At 31.9% G+C, this 17,420-nt stretch overlaps 1 protein-coding gene across 5 annotated transcripts in view; it reads left to right on the top strand.

Annotated features, from left to right (window-relative positions):
- The window catches only part of LOC149803281 (voltage-dependent T-type calcium channel subunit alpha-1G-like), a 136,257-nt gene that overhangs the window by 55,953 nt on the left and 62,884 nt on the right, over positions 1-17,420 (top strand). For 4 of the 5 annotated variants that reach the window (XM_089952959.1, XM_089952962.1, XM_089952961.1 and 1 more), the window contains 5 exons: positions 1,747-1,935; positions 12,129-12,282; positions 13,654-13,809; positions 14,200-14,350; positions 15,995-16,203. In XM_089952959.1, coding sequence (XP_089809085.1) covers positions 1,747-1,935; positions 12,129-12,282; positions 13,654-13,809; positions 14,200-14,350; positions 15,995-16,203 — 859 coding nt within the window. Of the gene's footprint in view, positions 1-1,746; positions 1,936-10,638; positions 10,757-12,128; positions 12,283-13,653; positions 13,810-14,199; positions 14,351-15,994; positions 16,204-17,420 lie in introns of all 5 variants that reach the window. The other variant, XM_089952960.1, reaches the window with a different exon arrangement.

Genomic DNA, 17,420 nt, shown 5'->3' with positions numbered 1-17,420 from the left:
AGGTATTATATTTTCTGTCTGTATGGTTTTGTAATTGTTTCAAAATCCCTTTATCAAAGAATTTCTGTTAAAAGTAATTCATTTTTTATCACCTCATACATTTTTTTGCAGATTGTTTTTTTTTTGTTTATGTATGGTCATCGTGGAATTCCTTAAAATGTTGTTAAAAAATTTTTTATTTGTACATTTTATTTATCTAAAAGTCTCTATGTCATGTTGCTGTATTTTAAGAAAAAGTTTGATAAATTACTGACCAGAGCAAGGACATGAGAATATTACAATCAATTTGATAAAGCCCAGTCTTTTAAAGGTGGTATATGGCTTGAGTACAGTCTCAAGATGCAGACAATTATATTTAAATTCTTATCGTTTCATGTACGTGTGTGCTGCCAACCATTGCATGCTAGAAATTTGGCCAACATCTTACCTATGGGAATCACTACTTCATTGCACCTGAAAACAGTGTAGTTTGTATGAATAAGTGAAACCCTGGGTAAACACTTCATGTAATTTTAAATATATGACTTAAATTGATGCAAACAGCTGCAACATTAATGTGTTTATCTATTTATTTAAAATCTATGTTTAGTTAACGCCCCAAATGCTGCCGTCAGTTGCAAAAAGTCAGATATGGCAAGTCATCTGAATAACACTGAATCTTGAAACATATTGATCCTAAACACTGTGATGTTTCTTCATATTTTTTATGAGCCATATATATTTTCCCTCGAAGTGAGAAACCCTGCCATTTTTCACATGTGTACAAATTAATCTGATGATGATCTGTGACATCCATGGGTAAACCGGTTTCAGTTGAAAGCTGGAACACAAGATTTGATGATGTCACAGCTGTAAACATAAGAAGCCAAGACCATGTTATGTTGATTGTCGTCAGCCGAAGTTTCACCCTTCAAAGTATTCCAGTGCACCAGCCAATCACCAATATTCCCCTGACTCTTATTTTTATCAAATGTGCAGTTTATTTTCTCAGATCCACTTAATTTGTGTGCCACATGAATGTTGATGTTATTAGATTAGTCACTAATACAATTTGTTGAATGTATTACATCCCTTCTTTTAGGACACTCATCAAAAAAGAACGGAATCATAAGTGACTTCATTGACTTTATTAAAGAGTGGAACCTCCTAATTCTGAACTGAATATTTGAACGTCATTTAAACCTAATATGTCAGATAGCTTATTTAATAAATCATTTCTTCCTTCCTAATTTGAGATAGATTGGAAGAATGGTGAAATTTATGATAAACAGCAGCATTGGAGCTTTAAGCAGCATTTTCAAATGAAAAGAAAATTTGATCCCAAAGGAAACTGTTTGCTAGTAACTGATTGTACTTTTTAACTTTTATTTTTATTTTCTCTTTGGTGTTTTTACCTGGAGTGATACATTTTAAGATGTGTGTCTTTCTTTTGAGGACAAAACAGCCATAAAACATGTTTAAAAAAGTTTAGCAAAATAAACCACAACTTAATCATTAGAGGTAATGAGGCCCAAAATTTGCACCAAACACAAAATTAAGTTTTGAAGGTGGGGGTGGGGAGAATTCTTGCTAAGCCACTTGTTTGGTACTACCATACTCTATGCATTGTATAATATACTCTTGGAACTACAATATTATCCTCAATGATTGACATGCTTTTTGACAGAATGGACATTATACTTACATATGTGTTTATTATAATCGCTGACTTACTTATCATAACTATTGACAATTTTTCTCTTTCAGCCTTGTAGAACTTACACAACAGGGAGGAGCGAGTGGTTTGTCAGTGCTACGTACATTCAGATTACTTAGAATCCTGAAACTAGTTCGCTTTATGCCAGCTTTACGTCGTCAGCTCGTTGTTATGTTACGCACAATGGACAATGTGGCCACATTTTTTGCCTTGCTGGTATTATTTATGTTCATATTCAGGTATGTATTAGATTGTCATTTAATGCTAAAATTGTTTCAGAAAATAGGAAAATATATTGTGATGATAATTCAAAATTATGACCAGTATGGCACCACATTTCATTACGACATTACAAAAATCATACTAACACTATGTCAGAATGCCGATGCAGAATGTCATAATAAATGTAAAATGTCAATCAAATTCAACACAGATTGCTGTAACATTTTCATCTTAATGCATAAGTTCATAACCGCTAGCGTAAAATGTGAAAACTTCTGGTCAACACAGAATATCAAAAAAATTCGAAGCAAAATGTAAAAACATTTGTGTATAAGAGGAAGTACATTGGTATTATGCATTAATATATTTGTATTATACGTGAATGATAGGACCTTCTTTTTGTTTTGATTGCTTGAGAAATTGCTTTGGTGTTTATGTCACTTTCATGATAATGGAAGCAACGAAACAGCAACTGGTAAAGAAATATCATAAGTACCTCGCATGTTTATTATCATAATAAACTAGTAATTGAATTGATTAAAACTTCAAACCTGCAATTTTGTGTTTATAGAGTTGCAGTCTGCCCTTGAAATCTGGAGGATTTTGTATTGACCATTTCAGGTCATATTTATGGCTATTATTTGACAATATTAAGTCAAATTAAGAAGGAATACATGCATTCATTAGTTTCGGCTAAGATGTGTTAATTTTCACCTTTTTATGCTATTTTTGCAAAGCTTGAAAGAATTTAGTTTTTCAGTATTTTAAAATTTTCATCACCGAATGTTGATAGATCCTAGTGCGATAAACCTAAGGTGTGTGAATTATCTGCATTTACTTCTTCATTTATATCTTTGTTAGATATTAGCGATTATTTGTTGATTATGGGGAGTCCATATTGGGAAATAGGAGCAGATGCCATATTGTACAGTATTCATGAGATTTTATGACAGCATGGATAAGTTTCATGAAATGGATCATTCCATATTTCATAACATAATGAATCCTCTTGAGTATTTTTAGGTATACTTGTTTAGTAATTTGCAATAGGAATATAGTTTTGTATTAGGTGTTTGGTTTGTGTTTTGTATTGCAAGGTGTGAAGTGCTAATGTTCAGCTCAAAAAAGGTTTATTTGTGAATTATGCAAAAGTGAAACACAAAAACATCATGCAAGTGTGAAATTAGTGTTTTGTAGTGTGTGGTCATTGTTTGATTAGAGAAAAATTACATGTGTTTGCACATTTAAGAACCTTTTGGTTGACAGTGATTATTGTGTTGAGGTCCTTGGAAATATAGGTTAACATGGACTATTAAGCCACACCTCCCAAACCAAAATTGCAAGCTTATTTTTAAGGTTGGGGCAAGCTTGTTATATAAGCTTGCAGCAAGCTTAGATTTGAAACTGCGGCAAGCTTTCCCAATTGCAAGTTTGCACAAGCTTCCCAATTACTAGCTTGCACAAGCTAGTAATAGGGAAGCTTGTGCAAGCTTGTAATTGGTAAGGTTGCAAGTGGCAAGCTTGTGTGAGCTTGTTATATAAGCTTGCTGCAAGCTTGTTGCAAGCTCAGATTTGAAACTGCACAAGTTTACCAATCACAAGCTTGCCAACTACAAGCTTATGCAAGCTTATCAATGACAAACTTATGCAAGCTTATCAATTACAAGCTTACTAATTGCAAGCTTGCAAGCAAAGCTGACCTAGCTTAAAGCTGCATCAGAAGAACTGATGTGTATTTGATTAAATTATTCTATACATGGTCACATACCTCCTTTTTTCTAGCTCTTGATGTGTGAAATGTATGAGTAATATCAAATATTAAAATGAAATTGTTAATATATGGTGAACATTAACTAGCATGATATATGGTGAACATTAACTAGCATGATATATGGTGAACATTAACTACCATGATATATTGTGTACATTAATTAGCATGATATATGGTGAACATTAACTAGCATGATATATGGTGAACAGTAACTACCATGATATATGGTGAACATTAACTACCATGATATATGGTGAACATTAACTAGCATGATATATGGTGAACATTAACTACCATAATATATTGTGTACATAAATTAGCATGATATATGGTGAACATTAACTAGCATGAAATCTTAATGTCACAATGAAAGAAAAGAATGAAACCATCATATCATTTAATAATATTTAATCAGATGAAAATAAGAGCATATGAATGGGATCTGTGAAGAAACTCTTTATAATATATGGCTCTGGAAATGTTCTACTAATTTACTTCCATGTAGAAATCCATTTGGGATAGGATAGTGACAAATGGTTAGGTTCCCTCTCTCATTTGTCAAAATGATAAACTATTTGGTGAAAATGAGAATGTTTGCCATTTGAATTACTCTGAACCACCTATTCTAAACAAAATCCTCAGAATAAAAGTCAGCATCCTCCTCTGCTTCTGGTGTGATTCAGGTATCATCTGAAATGGATTACAGCAACATGTACTATGTAACCAGGGGAAAAAATTTGGAGTATTTACCTCTTTGGCAAAAGCAATTAACTTTTAGTTCAACATTCCAAAATCACTTATCAAGTCCAAGAAATATCAGTAAGTGTTAGTCCAAATCATCCTTTATTGAGCTCAGAAATTTTAGTTTTACCATCCATTTTGAAAGGGCTATTACACATATCAAACAAATGATCTGCAGAGTTGTCATCTCAATCATTGGGTGAAGCAACATTACAAAGTCATTTTTTGATGTATTTAAATTGTAAAAGTGAAACACAATGCTACTGCCAATCTACAGTCCCGAAAACTGGCAAAATACAACACTGTCTTGAGTTTACTCACCAACATGATAACTCCATGAATTCAAATTATCTCTCAGGTTATAGATTTGGTTACTGCACATATATTGGTTCTGCAGGCAATAGAATTTACTGTGTGTGTGTGTGTGATTTGGATTTTTAATGTAGCTTTAACAATTTTTCAGTCATATCGCTACATTGTCTGCAGTGTGGTAGCTTATAGTGATGTCTAGCACTGGGGCATCATGCCGCAGACATGTAGCATGATGTCCCACCCAGTCACATTACCTGACACCAGGCCGACCAGTCCTAACACTAACCTCTTAATGCTGAGTGCCAAGCAAGGCAGTTGTTAGTACCATTTTCATAAGTCTTTGGTATGACTCAGCCGGGGATCAAACCCACGACCTTCCACATCCAAGACGGACGCTCTAACCAAAATTTACTGAATTAACGAGCTAAATTGTGACAGTTCAACCTTGAAAATTGCACCTAATTTATTAGCGCGAGGCTACAATGGTTGTTTTGTGTTCTTGTGACTCAGATATGTTGTGTGTATATTTAGAGTTCATAAACCAGTCTGCTGACTGTAAACAGGGGCAAGTAACTGCATTTAATGACTTGATACGTAATTAAGTCTCTGTCATGGAAAAACCCATTTCATCTTGCATGCTTTTATTGATTTCTTTTTAAACAAGCAAAATTCACAAAGCTCAATTCTTTATAGAATGTTGGCATAATGGGATGCATCTCTCTCTCCCTCAAAGAAAAACAAAAATTGTATATACTTTTAAATTTTTATTTTAGTAAGTAAATAACTGACAATTATTTTTTTCTTCTCCTGGCAGCAGATTGTCATCGAAACAAATATATGATGATTCTTTCAAAAAATTAATGCCAGAAGGTAATATTACAAGAGTTACTGAGACTATATTTGATGGTGCATACATTGTCGGTAAATAGCATTTACAAGTAATTGACATCAAATATCTTGCTGTATTAAGTTAGTCTGTAAATAGCTTTGCAGTCAGCAATTACTATCTATTTTACAGGATTTTACTAAAGGGAATTCTTTATCCAGTCTTCCATTCCCTCACAAAATGACTGCATACTTAATTGAGTGTACAATCACTTGAAGAATTTTCTTGATGCAAAAAATTCATTTGTTCTCTAGCATGTAAAATATTTGTAAAAATTTGAAAATGAGAAAAAAGACATTTGTAGAAAAAGTAACGTTTCATATTTTGCCTTGGTTTAACGATAATTCAGTTTATTTTGAAATATTTTAATAATGTTCATTGTTAATTTAAACAGAAATGTTGAAATAATATATTTTATTTATGTGTCAGCTACAAGTACAAGTAATTCAAGTTCTTAGCATTTTGCAACAACACTGAAAATATATATTATTTAACTCAAGTGCATTATCAGATGCTATAAATAAAAACTAGATTACTGGAAACATCTTTTAATTTGATATTGTGGTTTCTTTTACTGAGCATGATCTAGTCATAACATATATTCTTCAACATTTCAGGAAGTATTGATCAATTGCAGAACTGCCAACTTTCAACTTTCATGGCTGATTAATGCAAGCTTGTGCAAGCTTACATCAAGTATTTTAGATTTTGCAAGCTTGCAGACTAGACTTGGAAAAATTCCTTTTCAATCTTGTGCATGCTTGAACTTTAGATTTTGCAAGCTTGCAGACTTGGAAAAATTCTTTTTGCAAGCTTGAAGTATAAATTTTGCAAGCTTGCAGACTTCAAAAATTCCTTTTGCAAGCTTTTGCATGCACCCTTACTAGCTTGCACAACCTCAGGTAGCTTGTAGTAAGCTTGCATAAGCATGTATTTTGGTTTGGGAGCTATGCAGGTGTTAGATTGGCTCAATATGAGACCCCATCTTGTAACATTACATTTTGAGCTGGAGGCAATATGAACTATATAATAAACAAGAAGATTGTGACTTTGTTACCATATCCCTGTTGACCTGAGGTTAAATGTTATTTATTCTAGTTTTCCAGCAGACACACACATGGACAGAGGCCATTTCTGTATCTCCCTCCAACTTTTGGCACAGTATAATTACAACAGAAATTGTCAGACTAATGCACTGAAGATGAAATCATTTACCGTTAAATTGTATACCTACCATTAAATTATATGCATACCATTAAATTATGTTCATACCATTCAATTGTATACATGCCATTAAATTGTATACATACCAAAGACTTATAAAAATGATAGTAGCAGCATTAAGAGGTTAGTGTTAGGACTGTTCAATGACTGTTCAGCCAGGTGTCAGGAAAATGTGACTTGGTGTGACATGATGCTACATGTCTGTGACATGATGATCCAGTGCTGGACATCACTATAAACTGCCACAATGCAGACATCATAGCGATATGGCTGAAAAATTGTTAAAGTTTTGTTAAAAATCCAAATCATACTCACACATTGTTGTCTGGCTCTTCAATTTTACATGTACTGGAACACAGTTATTACAATTATTTCATTTCATTTTTACTGTAGAGTAATGTGTTAATATGATGAACAATACTCACATAGCTTGTTACAATTCCTATATTTATCAATGTGTAATTATGCCTAACTTTAAGGAGAGATGCTTTAATGTTTTACATCAGGGCATCAAAAACTGAACATTTTTTTAAAAATTATGCCCATTTCATACATAGAAATCCTAAATTAATTTTCCACTACGAAAATTATTTGTTACATTCAGCGACAAGCATGGTTCTTTTTACTGATTTTAAGACACCTACTATTTTATTTTCAGGGTGGGTTCAACTTTATTTTTGGCAAATACTGGATAATGTTAAATTCTAATAATATTGCACTGATATATAACATTCCTTAATAGTTTTCTTTAGCTATTACAAAATTATGTCAAAAATAAATGATTAATAGCATTTATAATTTGGGCAAATTATTTTTAAAATAGAGGAAAATCAAAGTAAATGCACATTTGGTTATTCTTGTGTATCATGACAAATTCGTCTACAGCTGAAGACGGTGAAAACTATAAGGTTGAAATATCATAATTTGGAAAAAGATCTTACACTCCAAATATACTTACACACTTTTTGATGCTAAATGGAAAAATAAAAGCCCCTTATTTTTAAGTAATTATACAAATGTTATAATAATAATAATAATAATTTTTACTAACTTTTGAAATGGGGGAACATCTCAAATAGCCTAAATTGATATATGAAATAATGTAACTCTAAAAGAATTTCTTTTGTTCCAATGCCATGCTTAATGTTTGTCATGACAAGTTTGTATACATCTGTGTATGGATAGTTTGGAAATAAGTTTGTTTAAACTACAAAATTTATTGATGAATTTATGTGGTATCTCTTACACTTACGACAAATCATGTCAAAGTTTTGTGGTATTTTTTTCATTTTGCATTGTCGCCATTTGTACAAAGCGTGTTCTTTTTTATAACATTTTGTTTTAATAGAGATGAAAATGTTATAGCAATCTGCATTGAATTTGTTGGATATTTTGCATTGGTTATAACAATCTTGTTGACATTCTGACATTTTGCATTAGTTATGACAATTTGTGTCAACATTCTGACATTTTGCATTGGTTATAACAATCTGTGTCGACATTCTGACATTTTGCATTGGTTATAACAATCTGTGTTAACATTCTGACATTTTGCATTGGTTATAACAGTCTTGTTGACATTCTGACATTTTGCATTGGTTATAACAATCTTGTCGACATTCTGACATTTGGCATTGGTTATAACAATCTGTGTCAACATTCTGACATTTTGCATTAGTATGACATTTTGCACTGTTGTATAAAAATGTGGAGCAATAGCCAGTGTCACTCTGAAGCTTCAGTGTGTGATTGTTGCTTGAGTCAAGTCACCTAGGTGACAGTGTTTGGGTTAGATTTCCCTGTGATATTTGGACATTTAAAGAAAATGTCACTTTTACACTTAGAAAAGGAGCATTTGGCAATTTTGGTAATTGTTCCACAAATGTTCTTGAATTGTAACACATGTACTGTATTCAACGATGCAGTTGCAGACAAAAAATGTCATCATGCATTACCTTCAGGCATGGAATGTTATGAGTGTTCCTGGAAACAGCATTAAATCATGAAAGAAAGAAAACAAAAGATTTAGCAAAAAAAATAAAAATGTCCTGAATATTTATTACATAGTGAATCTGTATGGAGAGTACTTATTATAAGTTGTTCTGAAGCAGACTATAATATACAGGCACACAAGTACAGATGTGGAAAGGAATTGTTTGTCATAGCACAGCAGAGAGAAATGGTACAGTTCAACTTAACATATAATCGCATAATGTGATTGATTGTCTTAGCCATGACATAACACAGAATGAGATCTCAGTAAAGATGCTAAGGCTATTTTTATGAATATCTATATTTCTGGTAACTCTTGATGCATGATTGTGCTTATATTGTGTGTAGGTTTTATTTATGACTATAAATTGTCATGATCATCTATAGTCAAGATATTAGTTCATTTTTATACAGGAGCATACAATTCTATTTTAAGTTATTAAGAGTATATGTTGGATAGGATCTGTAATTAGTTGTTGAGGCAGGTGTTTACAAATGTTGATAATAATATTAATAATAAAACATAGTTTTATGAGCTGTTTCCCATTGGACAGGCTGGTGAGGTTGGTTTTAGAAGAATTAGGTTATTTCCCATTTGATGGGTTAGGTCAAATGAATTGGTATTTTGAAACATTAGATTGTGTAGTAAGATCTGTCACATGGGATATATTGCAACATATAGTTGTAATAGACTTTTTTAAGGTGGATATAAGGAGAGAACTGAGCAATTCTTTTCTGAAAACATAAAAATTTGTGTTACTTTTTACTTCCTGTTGACTCACAATTGCAGCCTTTTAAATGTTTCCTTCTGCTATGGAAGTAGAAGACTCTTTCCATCCAGAAATGTGTTTTAGGACTTGGAATGAAATTGTTGTGCTCTGTATGCATAAAGATATTTCTAGGAAGATATATTTGTTTCTAATTTTACACAACAGCTTGTTTTATTTTTTAAACTGATATCATATATTGGTTTGTAATTTAAAAAATTTATTTAAATTGTTTTCTTTTGAATATTTCTATTTATGCCAGTGAGGCCTACAAGAACCACTTCTAGGACTATTCTTTAAAATGATATATATTGTAAAACTACCACAAATTTCCTGGATGGTTAGTCTCCACTTTTCTCATAATGTTAATACAAGCCTTAAATGAATGTAACTGACAAGTGAAGAAAAGAAAGTAGTAAAAAAATTAAGGAGCTTTTATTCACCCAAAATAAGTTATATATATGTGAATGAAAATTGATGAAGTTGTTCCAAATGTATATTGAAAATGTAATCAATTTCAACAACTTTTGTAATGCAGAGAAACCTGTCTAATCCAGCAACTGAGTACTGTGACTGGAAAATGTAGTCCATCTTATTATCTGTATAACTGAATTTAAATGGAATATTCAGGCTCAGTGAGAAACATTAGATTTATGTTTTAGTCTCTTCATGTGCAGATTACACAGGTTTCACTGTAAAACATTTTATTCCTGTCTATTCATCAGCAGAGTATTCATGTGTCTTCAACAATGTTAACTGAAATGAACATTTTATTTTTGTAGAAATGTAAAAAAAAGTGTCCTACTGCTTCCACCTTTATTTTGCCTTGTTACAATTTTTTTCAGTTTTTAAGTTTACAAAGAATATAATATGTTTATTTTGGTTTATAACAGAGGTTTTATTTTGAAGAAAAAAAAATTAGTTTCTGTGGGCAAATATCACAGTGTTCCTGGTAGTATAGCAGGAAGCCCACTTATCCTGTTAGTTTTATTTCAGTTAGAAATAAAATGTCCTCATTTTCATGCAGTGTTCTTGGGATGAATTTATTCGGCTGTAAATTCTGCCGTTATTCGAGGAGCGGGCAATACTATTGTGCACGAAAGAACTTTGACTCTCTACTGTGGGCAATTATCACGGTGTTCCAGGTAGTATAGCAGGAAGCCCACTTATTAAATAATCGTCTGCCTGGGCATGTTCAAAAATGTGTATTCGTAATCCCTATGCTCTAATTGTATTGTAATATTGGTTGTCCTTATTCAATAGACCTGCGCTACTTTTGTCATTTTATGTAAAAACAATATGGTCGGTAACAACATCGGAGAGTGGCGGTGTCTGCAGGGTGGTTACTAATTTTTGGGACTTTTACCTAGAAAGTATATGTAGTTGCAAGGCCTAAAGCTGCATGAATATAGCAGGAAACTTTAAATAATTCCTAAAACTCCTTTATTCCGATGATGATTCCCACCATATTCGCCAGATATCAAAACATTTTGTCAGTATCTTTCTTACATATCTACATATGCTTCAATGGTCAAAAATCAGCAAATCTTGAATGTGATAATTGAAATCTAGATTCAAGATAAGCATGTCTTGGATTAGATTTTTATTTCAATCAGAAGTTAAACATGACATGTTTCCTTTCTATGATCATATTTGTTTAAGAGTTTCTAAATTCAGCTATCTTTCAAGTTTATTCAGTATTAGAATCCGCTCAAATTCTAAAGCCGGAATCATATCTTTGGATGCTTGGAAAAGTTTATCTTAGCTATGTGTCATTGTGCCTATTGTATAATTTATGTCCCATTTTTCTGTTTGTGTGGTGGCCATCAGGTATTCTATAATTTGTCTCAAACCTTTAATCTAGTGGTGCTGGAGGATAAAAAGGTTCAATTTTTTTCTTAGTATTGAAAGGTTATGTTTAGCTGATATTGCCATCAATGGAAAATATGGATAATTAAAATCTTTCGTATTTATATCAAAACTATTTCCATTAAAGATTGTTTCAGCATGTAATAATTTGTCACTTTACCTTTGTTGAGGAACATGAATACCTGCTGACACCATGTACAGTGAAACAAGTTATAACGAGCATAGTTCTTTAGAATTTCCAGTCATAACAAGGCAATGATTTTGATATTAAAAAATGTTTGACTTCTGTATATTCTTTGTCAATTATTAAGAATCATGCTTTTTAACCAATTTCTTTGGTATGAAAGAAAGCTCGTTTTAAGTTGAATTTGCTGTAATTGAACTCATCTATCACCCTCATCTGTTGTTAGATGGCATCAGCGTAAATTGAGATTTGCAGAATGGTTTTTCTGTTTTGAAATATTTGAAAGCTTTGCTGATTAGCAAAACTTTTGAAACTGGGAGCCAAGAGACCATGTGTAAACACAGTCACCATTTACAGGATGAGTGTGGTGCTGAGTTCCATTGCCCTGTAACAGTCATACTTTCTATTCTGTTCTTAATGTGTCATGTAATATCCTACATATTTGTGTTTTCTCATGCATGCAGTGTGCTGGGTATGAACGTGTTTGGAGGTAAATTTTGTTGGAAAGAAGATGGCTCCCATTGTACCTGCAAAGAAGCTCTCGACATTGCTAACGATTGTGAATGCGACAGGGCTAATTTTAACACGCTTTTGTGGGCGCTTGTAACTGTGTTTCAGGTTAGTAGTAGTTGCATAGATTGGTTCACACTTTTGTTTCTTTAGTTATCATTGTTATGTTACAAATTAATTCTAGAAACATTAAATTGCATCACTTAAAAAGACAGAGAAGATAAAAGATTATCTTGAGGGGTTTAATAATATGAAGCTATGTGCAAAGGAAATTTTAAACAAGCCTGATTAGAATCTGATTTTCTTTGAGAATAATCCGTAGCTATAATTGTTAGTTTTCCTAGCCAAGAACAATCAGAATGAGCATGTCTGCTACACAAGTTGTAAGTATAAAACATTTATTACTTCTGTTAAATTATGGGCCAAGCTGGTAAAATAATAATTATCTATGATCTAATATTATTACAACTATTGTTTTATTAACCTGTATGAGTTTATATCCAAACATTTACCTTCACTATCTCTACGACACTTACGATTTGTATTGCATTTGAACTCATTCACATAAAATTACAACTGAGCACAAATATACATATATAAGTGAATACTAAATTGTACGCACTTGCTATACAATTTGACAATTGCATGTTATTGAATTAGAAGACTTAAGTAAATATTACTTGGTTGTAAAACAATGTGTTTACATTTAATAAAGAGCTTCTCTACTATGTCTGAAATCTAGTGAGGTATCAGGCACCATAATTGGATGTAGCTACCCAAACAGTTATGATCCTAGGACTAAATTCTCAATAGAAGGCAAATCAGATACTATAAAATACAGATCTCTAAATATTCTACCATCTATTTCATACTTTTATTTACTATATTTCAAATATGCTGTAGCATTTTGCATTACTTTATTATAATGTTAATTTCCCTAGTTTAAACTGTTTTCATGTTAACAACTTATTACAAGATATTATTGACATCAATTATATTCAGGTAAATGAACTATTTCCTACACAGTCATCATCTGAAGCCTTTTAAACACATGTTTGAGTTCTAGCAGATTTAAAGTCCAACTGGAACAAATCTCTATTTTATGCATTCATTTTGTCCATACAAATGAATATTTTAGCATTCATGATGCCTTCACTTTTGATATTCTTTTAATATTTCCTACACTTACCTACTTCAATATATAGAATGAATTGTAACTTTGTATACCAAATTTATTAATAAAATTTTGAATTCTTTCTTGCAAAACAAAGATCATATATGATTATTTAAAAAATATGTTTTTATATTTTTGTAAAGACACAGTGATCCTTTTGCGAAAACATGCAGAAACAAAAATGTATTTAGTTCTTATCAAAAGAATGGTCTTTAAGTGACTTGGCTGTTTGATTTTTATAAATAAACTACCTTGTAATAGCATGTCAGATTAACCTCAACATATTATGGTTTCATGTTCTGTAGGTTCTTACCCAAGAAGACTGGAATACAGTCCTTTACAATGGTATGGAAAAGACGTCCCCCTGGGCTGCTCTTTACTTTGTCGCTTTGATGACATTTGGGAACTACGTCCTCTTCAATCTGTTAGTTGCAATTTTGGTGGAAGGGTTTTCATCTGAGGTTAGCTTATTCATTAAAAACTTTATTATAGTGTATAGGTAAATATGTGCTCACCATCATGAAGGGCAACTTCAGTTATATGCTAATTAGATGCTAATCATATGCTAATTATATGTTAATTCAATGCTAATTTAGTAATCACATTCAAGCTTTTCCTAAAGTAAACCATTGGTTTCTAAACCTGAAACCAAACATGAAAAACTCATAACACTTTTGTTCAATTCATAATTAATGTCATCATTTTGGGTTTCTTCTAAAAGTGAATGTAGTTTTTTTTTTGTAACAATAATAAAATATAATATTTTTTTCTAATTCACATCCTAGTTCATGTTATTTATCAACATTATCATCATGATTGTTATTATTATTATTCTTTTTATTATTTAACAGGAGGAGGAGAAAAAACGAATAAAAGAAAACAAGAACAAAATGAAGGAAGAAGAACAGCAGGAGGCCAATAACAATAATGAACAGATTAAAGATTCACTTAAACATCTAGATATAGAGTCAGGAGACATGAAAATCAACAATAAAGAAAAAGGTAATGTAAAGAACTTCACTCTAGTTATATCTGGTCTGACGCAGTCTTTATCTAAACATTGGTAAAATCATTGTTAAAAAATTTTAACAAATCCAAAGTTCCATGTACCTAGCACCATGTGTCACTCAAGCATTGTTTATTCAGCATTTCAATGGTCCTCTTTCCACTCTCAGACTTCCATGTATCACTCAAGTGGTGTTGATTGAACATTTAAATAACCCTCTTTCCACTCTCAAACAGATATGTTTAACTCAAGTGGTGTTGATTCAACATTTGAATAACCCTCTTTCCACTCTCAAACATATAAGTATAACTTAAGTGGTGTTTATTCAAAATTCCAATGGTCTTATGCCTGTTCTCAAACCGGCTCTCATTTATTCATTATGTTATAATGTATTGTCTGCTGACCATAAAGCAGACTGGTTAAATGATGATCTGATACCTTGGCTAATGTTACTATCATAACGTATAAAAATTCAAACTCGTGTAACTTTACGATCTTTACCTAACTTTCATTTTAATTTCCTGTATGAAACACAAATTAAACTCTAATAAATTGGAAAAAAATTAAGAAAAATAAATCTTGGTTTTAATAAACTGTAAAGTTAAAATGTAAACATGGTTATCTCTGATTTGTGGATTCGTTAATTATTCTTAACATTTTCACCAATGTGTAATTAAAATTATGTGTAGGGTTAATGAGGCCAATGTGTAATTAAATTTATGTGTAGGGTTAATGAGGCCAATATGTAATTAAAATTATGTGTAGGGTTAATGAGGCCAATGTGTAATTAAAATTATGTGTAGGGTTAATGAGGCCAGGAGCAAATTTTTGTATCAAGTTATTATACCTTTTTTGGAAAATCTTTATCCATTGTTTCATGACTACACTACATATGGAACTCGCATTCAGTGTAATACAATAGATACACAGTTAATTGAACATGAATTGGACCATAGTTTAAAAATTTCTTAGAGCTATTTTTTGGGAAAAATTCAAACACAAAACTACATTGTATGGAAGAGAGAGAAATATAGAAATGCTGTAAAATGTAAGTCTTTTTACTTGAATTTTTATAACCCAATATCTTAAAAATTTAAACTGAAAAGTTTCCAAACCATTTGCTCGTTGTTTTGGACTATCACTTTAATCTGATTTTGAATATCAAGATACTTTTTAGGTGGCTTTAGTTCAATGAAGATACTGGGGAGAGGGATGGGTAGTTCAAGGGTTTATGGAAACACACCCTCAGGCTTGAAAACAGTACACATTACACAAACATACAGTCACTTGTCACTTGAAATTTGACCTTTATTTTATTTGTGTGAATGTTTATTGGGTATTATGCAAACTTTGAGTAAATAGACACATAGACTTTTGCTTTAGTGCCCTTTTGAGGAAAATCAGGGTCCTTTTGAAATTTTGGAAACCCATCCCCAAAATCTGACCTGATACAGCTCTGTAACCATTTCAACCAACAGTCAACAACTCCCCACTTACACGCACAAAAAGGCAGTTTCAATGGCAGTTGAAAATAATCAATCAGATTTGGAACAAATATTGCATGATGTATATTTTGCTTAGTGCCTGTAAAGATTTGAATGAAATTCCAACTAAGCAATACAAATTTTTTGTTATTACAGAAAAGATGCTAGGACTGACCCAAGCTGCAAAGGAAAAGACAGTTGTTGTTTGCACTGTGCCACCACCCATCATCACTCACACTGAAGCCACGCCAATGGCTACTCCGCAAGGATCACCTCATGAACATGGTGTGAAAGAACCGAACAAGTCATGCCTTGCCATCAGACAATCCACTGAAATGAACACGCTAACCGTTGAAATACCTATTGTACGAGAATCCTTCTGTATTCTTTAAAAGAAATATTAAAACCCATTCTGAGCAAAAAGGCCAATCAGCCTTATTGATCCAATCGCATTGAACTAGGATAGCATGATAGAGGCAGAATATAATAACATTATATACACGAGAAATGCTTTTCGCTTTTGATATTGCAAATGTTTGGAGACATCTTATGAATGTCAGTTGTAGCATAGTGCTGGGCATCATTTATGGCCAAGGAAGTGTGTGGGCCTTTTACCTTTCTTCTGAGAAGTATCTATTTTGACACACATTAATTAAACTAAATCAGTTTATAAAAAAAGACATTATAAAAAATACAAAGCACTCTATACATATCGCATAGTGGAGTGGCATCCTGTCTTTGATAGAGGAAACTGCAGAACCTGTAGGTAGGGAATGACCATGAACAAGGCAGTTTTCTACTAGAGTTGTTACTTATAATTGATTATCATTTATTTCTAATCATCGGTCAAAGATGGATTATAAATCAATCAATACGTTACATATCTCCCTCCCTATAAAGGACTTAGCTACAGTCCTTTTGGAAATGATAATGGATTCTATTTCCAAATAAACCAAAATGAATATCAGAGTCATCCCAGAAAATTTGAAACAAATGTACAGTTTATTGGATTTGAAGTCCCTTTTCCTGGAGAAATATATAAAGAAAAAAAAAATTGCGCTGAGTTTCAATTATTTTTATTTGCCATTAAGTGAATTATTAATTATTGGTATTTCATTAATAAATGTCCTAGCAACCAAAAGAGAGTATGTGGAAGCAAGACTGCATTTTGACCAAAATTGATCATGAATTGTAATATAGTAAAAAGTCAGTTCATAAACCAAAATTTATTGCAATAGTACTAGGAATTACTCTGCATGAATCTCAACATAGTTGCAAGAGGGCATAAGTGATTGTGTTACTCAATTCGAAATTGATAGTAATGAATTTTTCAAAGAATCAACAGATACATTCATTATTAAGATAGAATTATTATCATCTTTGGAATCCAATCATTTCTGTTATTTTACATTTTTACAACTAGACCTCATTGTTTAATTTAATGCTTTTTTACTTTGTTCATTTCATCACTTACAGGTAAATTTTAAAAAAATAATGATTAAGCAATTTATTCGTAAAAGGGCTTCTCTACAAACATTCCTTAAGCAACTTTATAGCAATAACATAAGTGACAAAATCTTCC

The sequence above is a fragment of the Sinohyriopsis cumingii genome, chromosome 3 (assembly GCF_028554795.1).
Source record: "Sinohyriopsis cumingii isolate HCF-2022 chromosome 3, ASM2855479v2, whole genome shotgun sequence".
Taxonomy (NCBI): domain Eukaryota; kingdom Metazoa; phylum Mollusca; class Bivalvia; order Unionida; family Unionidae; genus Sinohyriopsis; species Sinohyriopsis cumingii.
The sequence above is the reverse complement of the archived record's forward strand: the minus strand, read 5'-3'. Positions and strand labels throughout refer to the sequence as shown.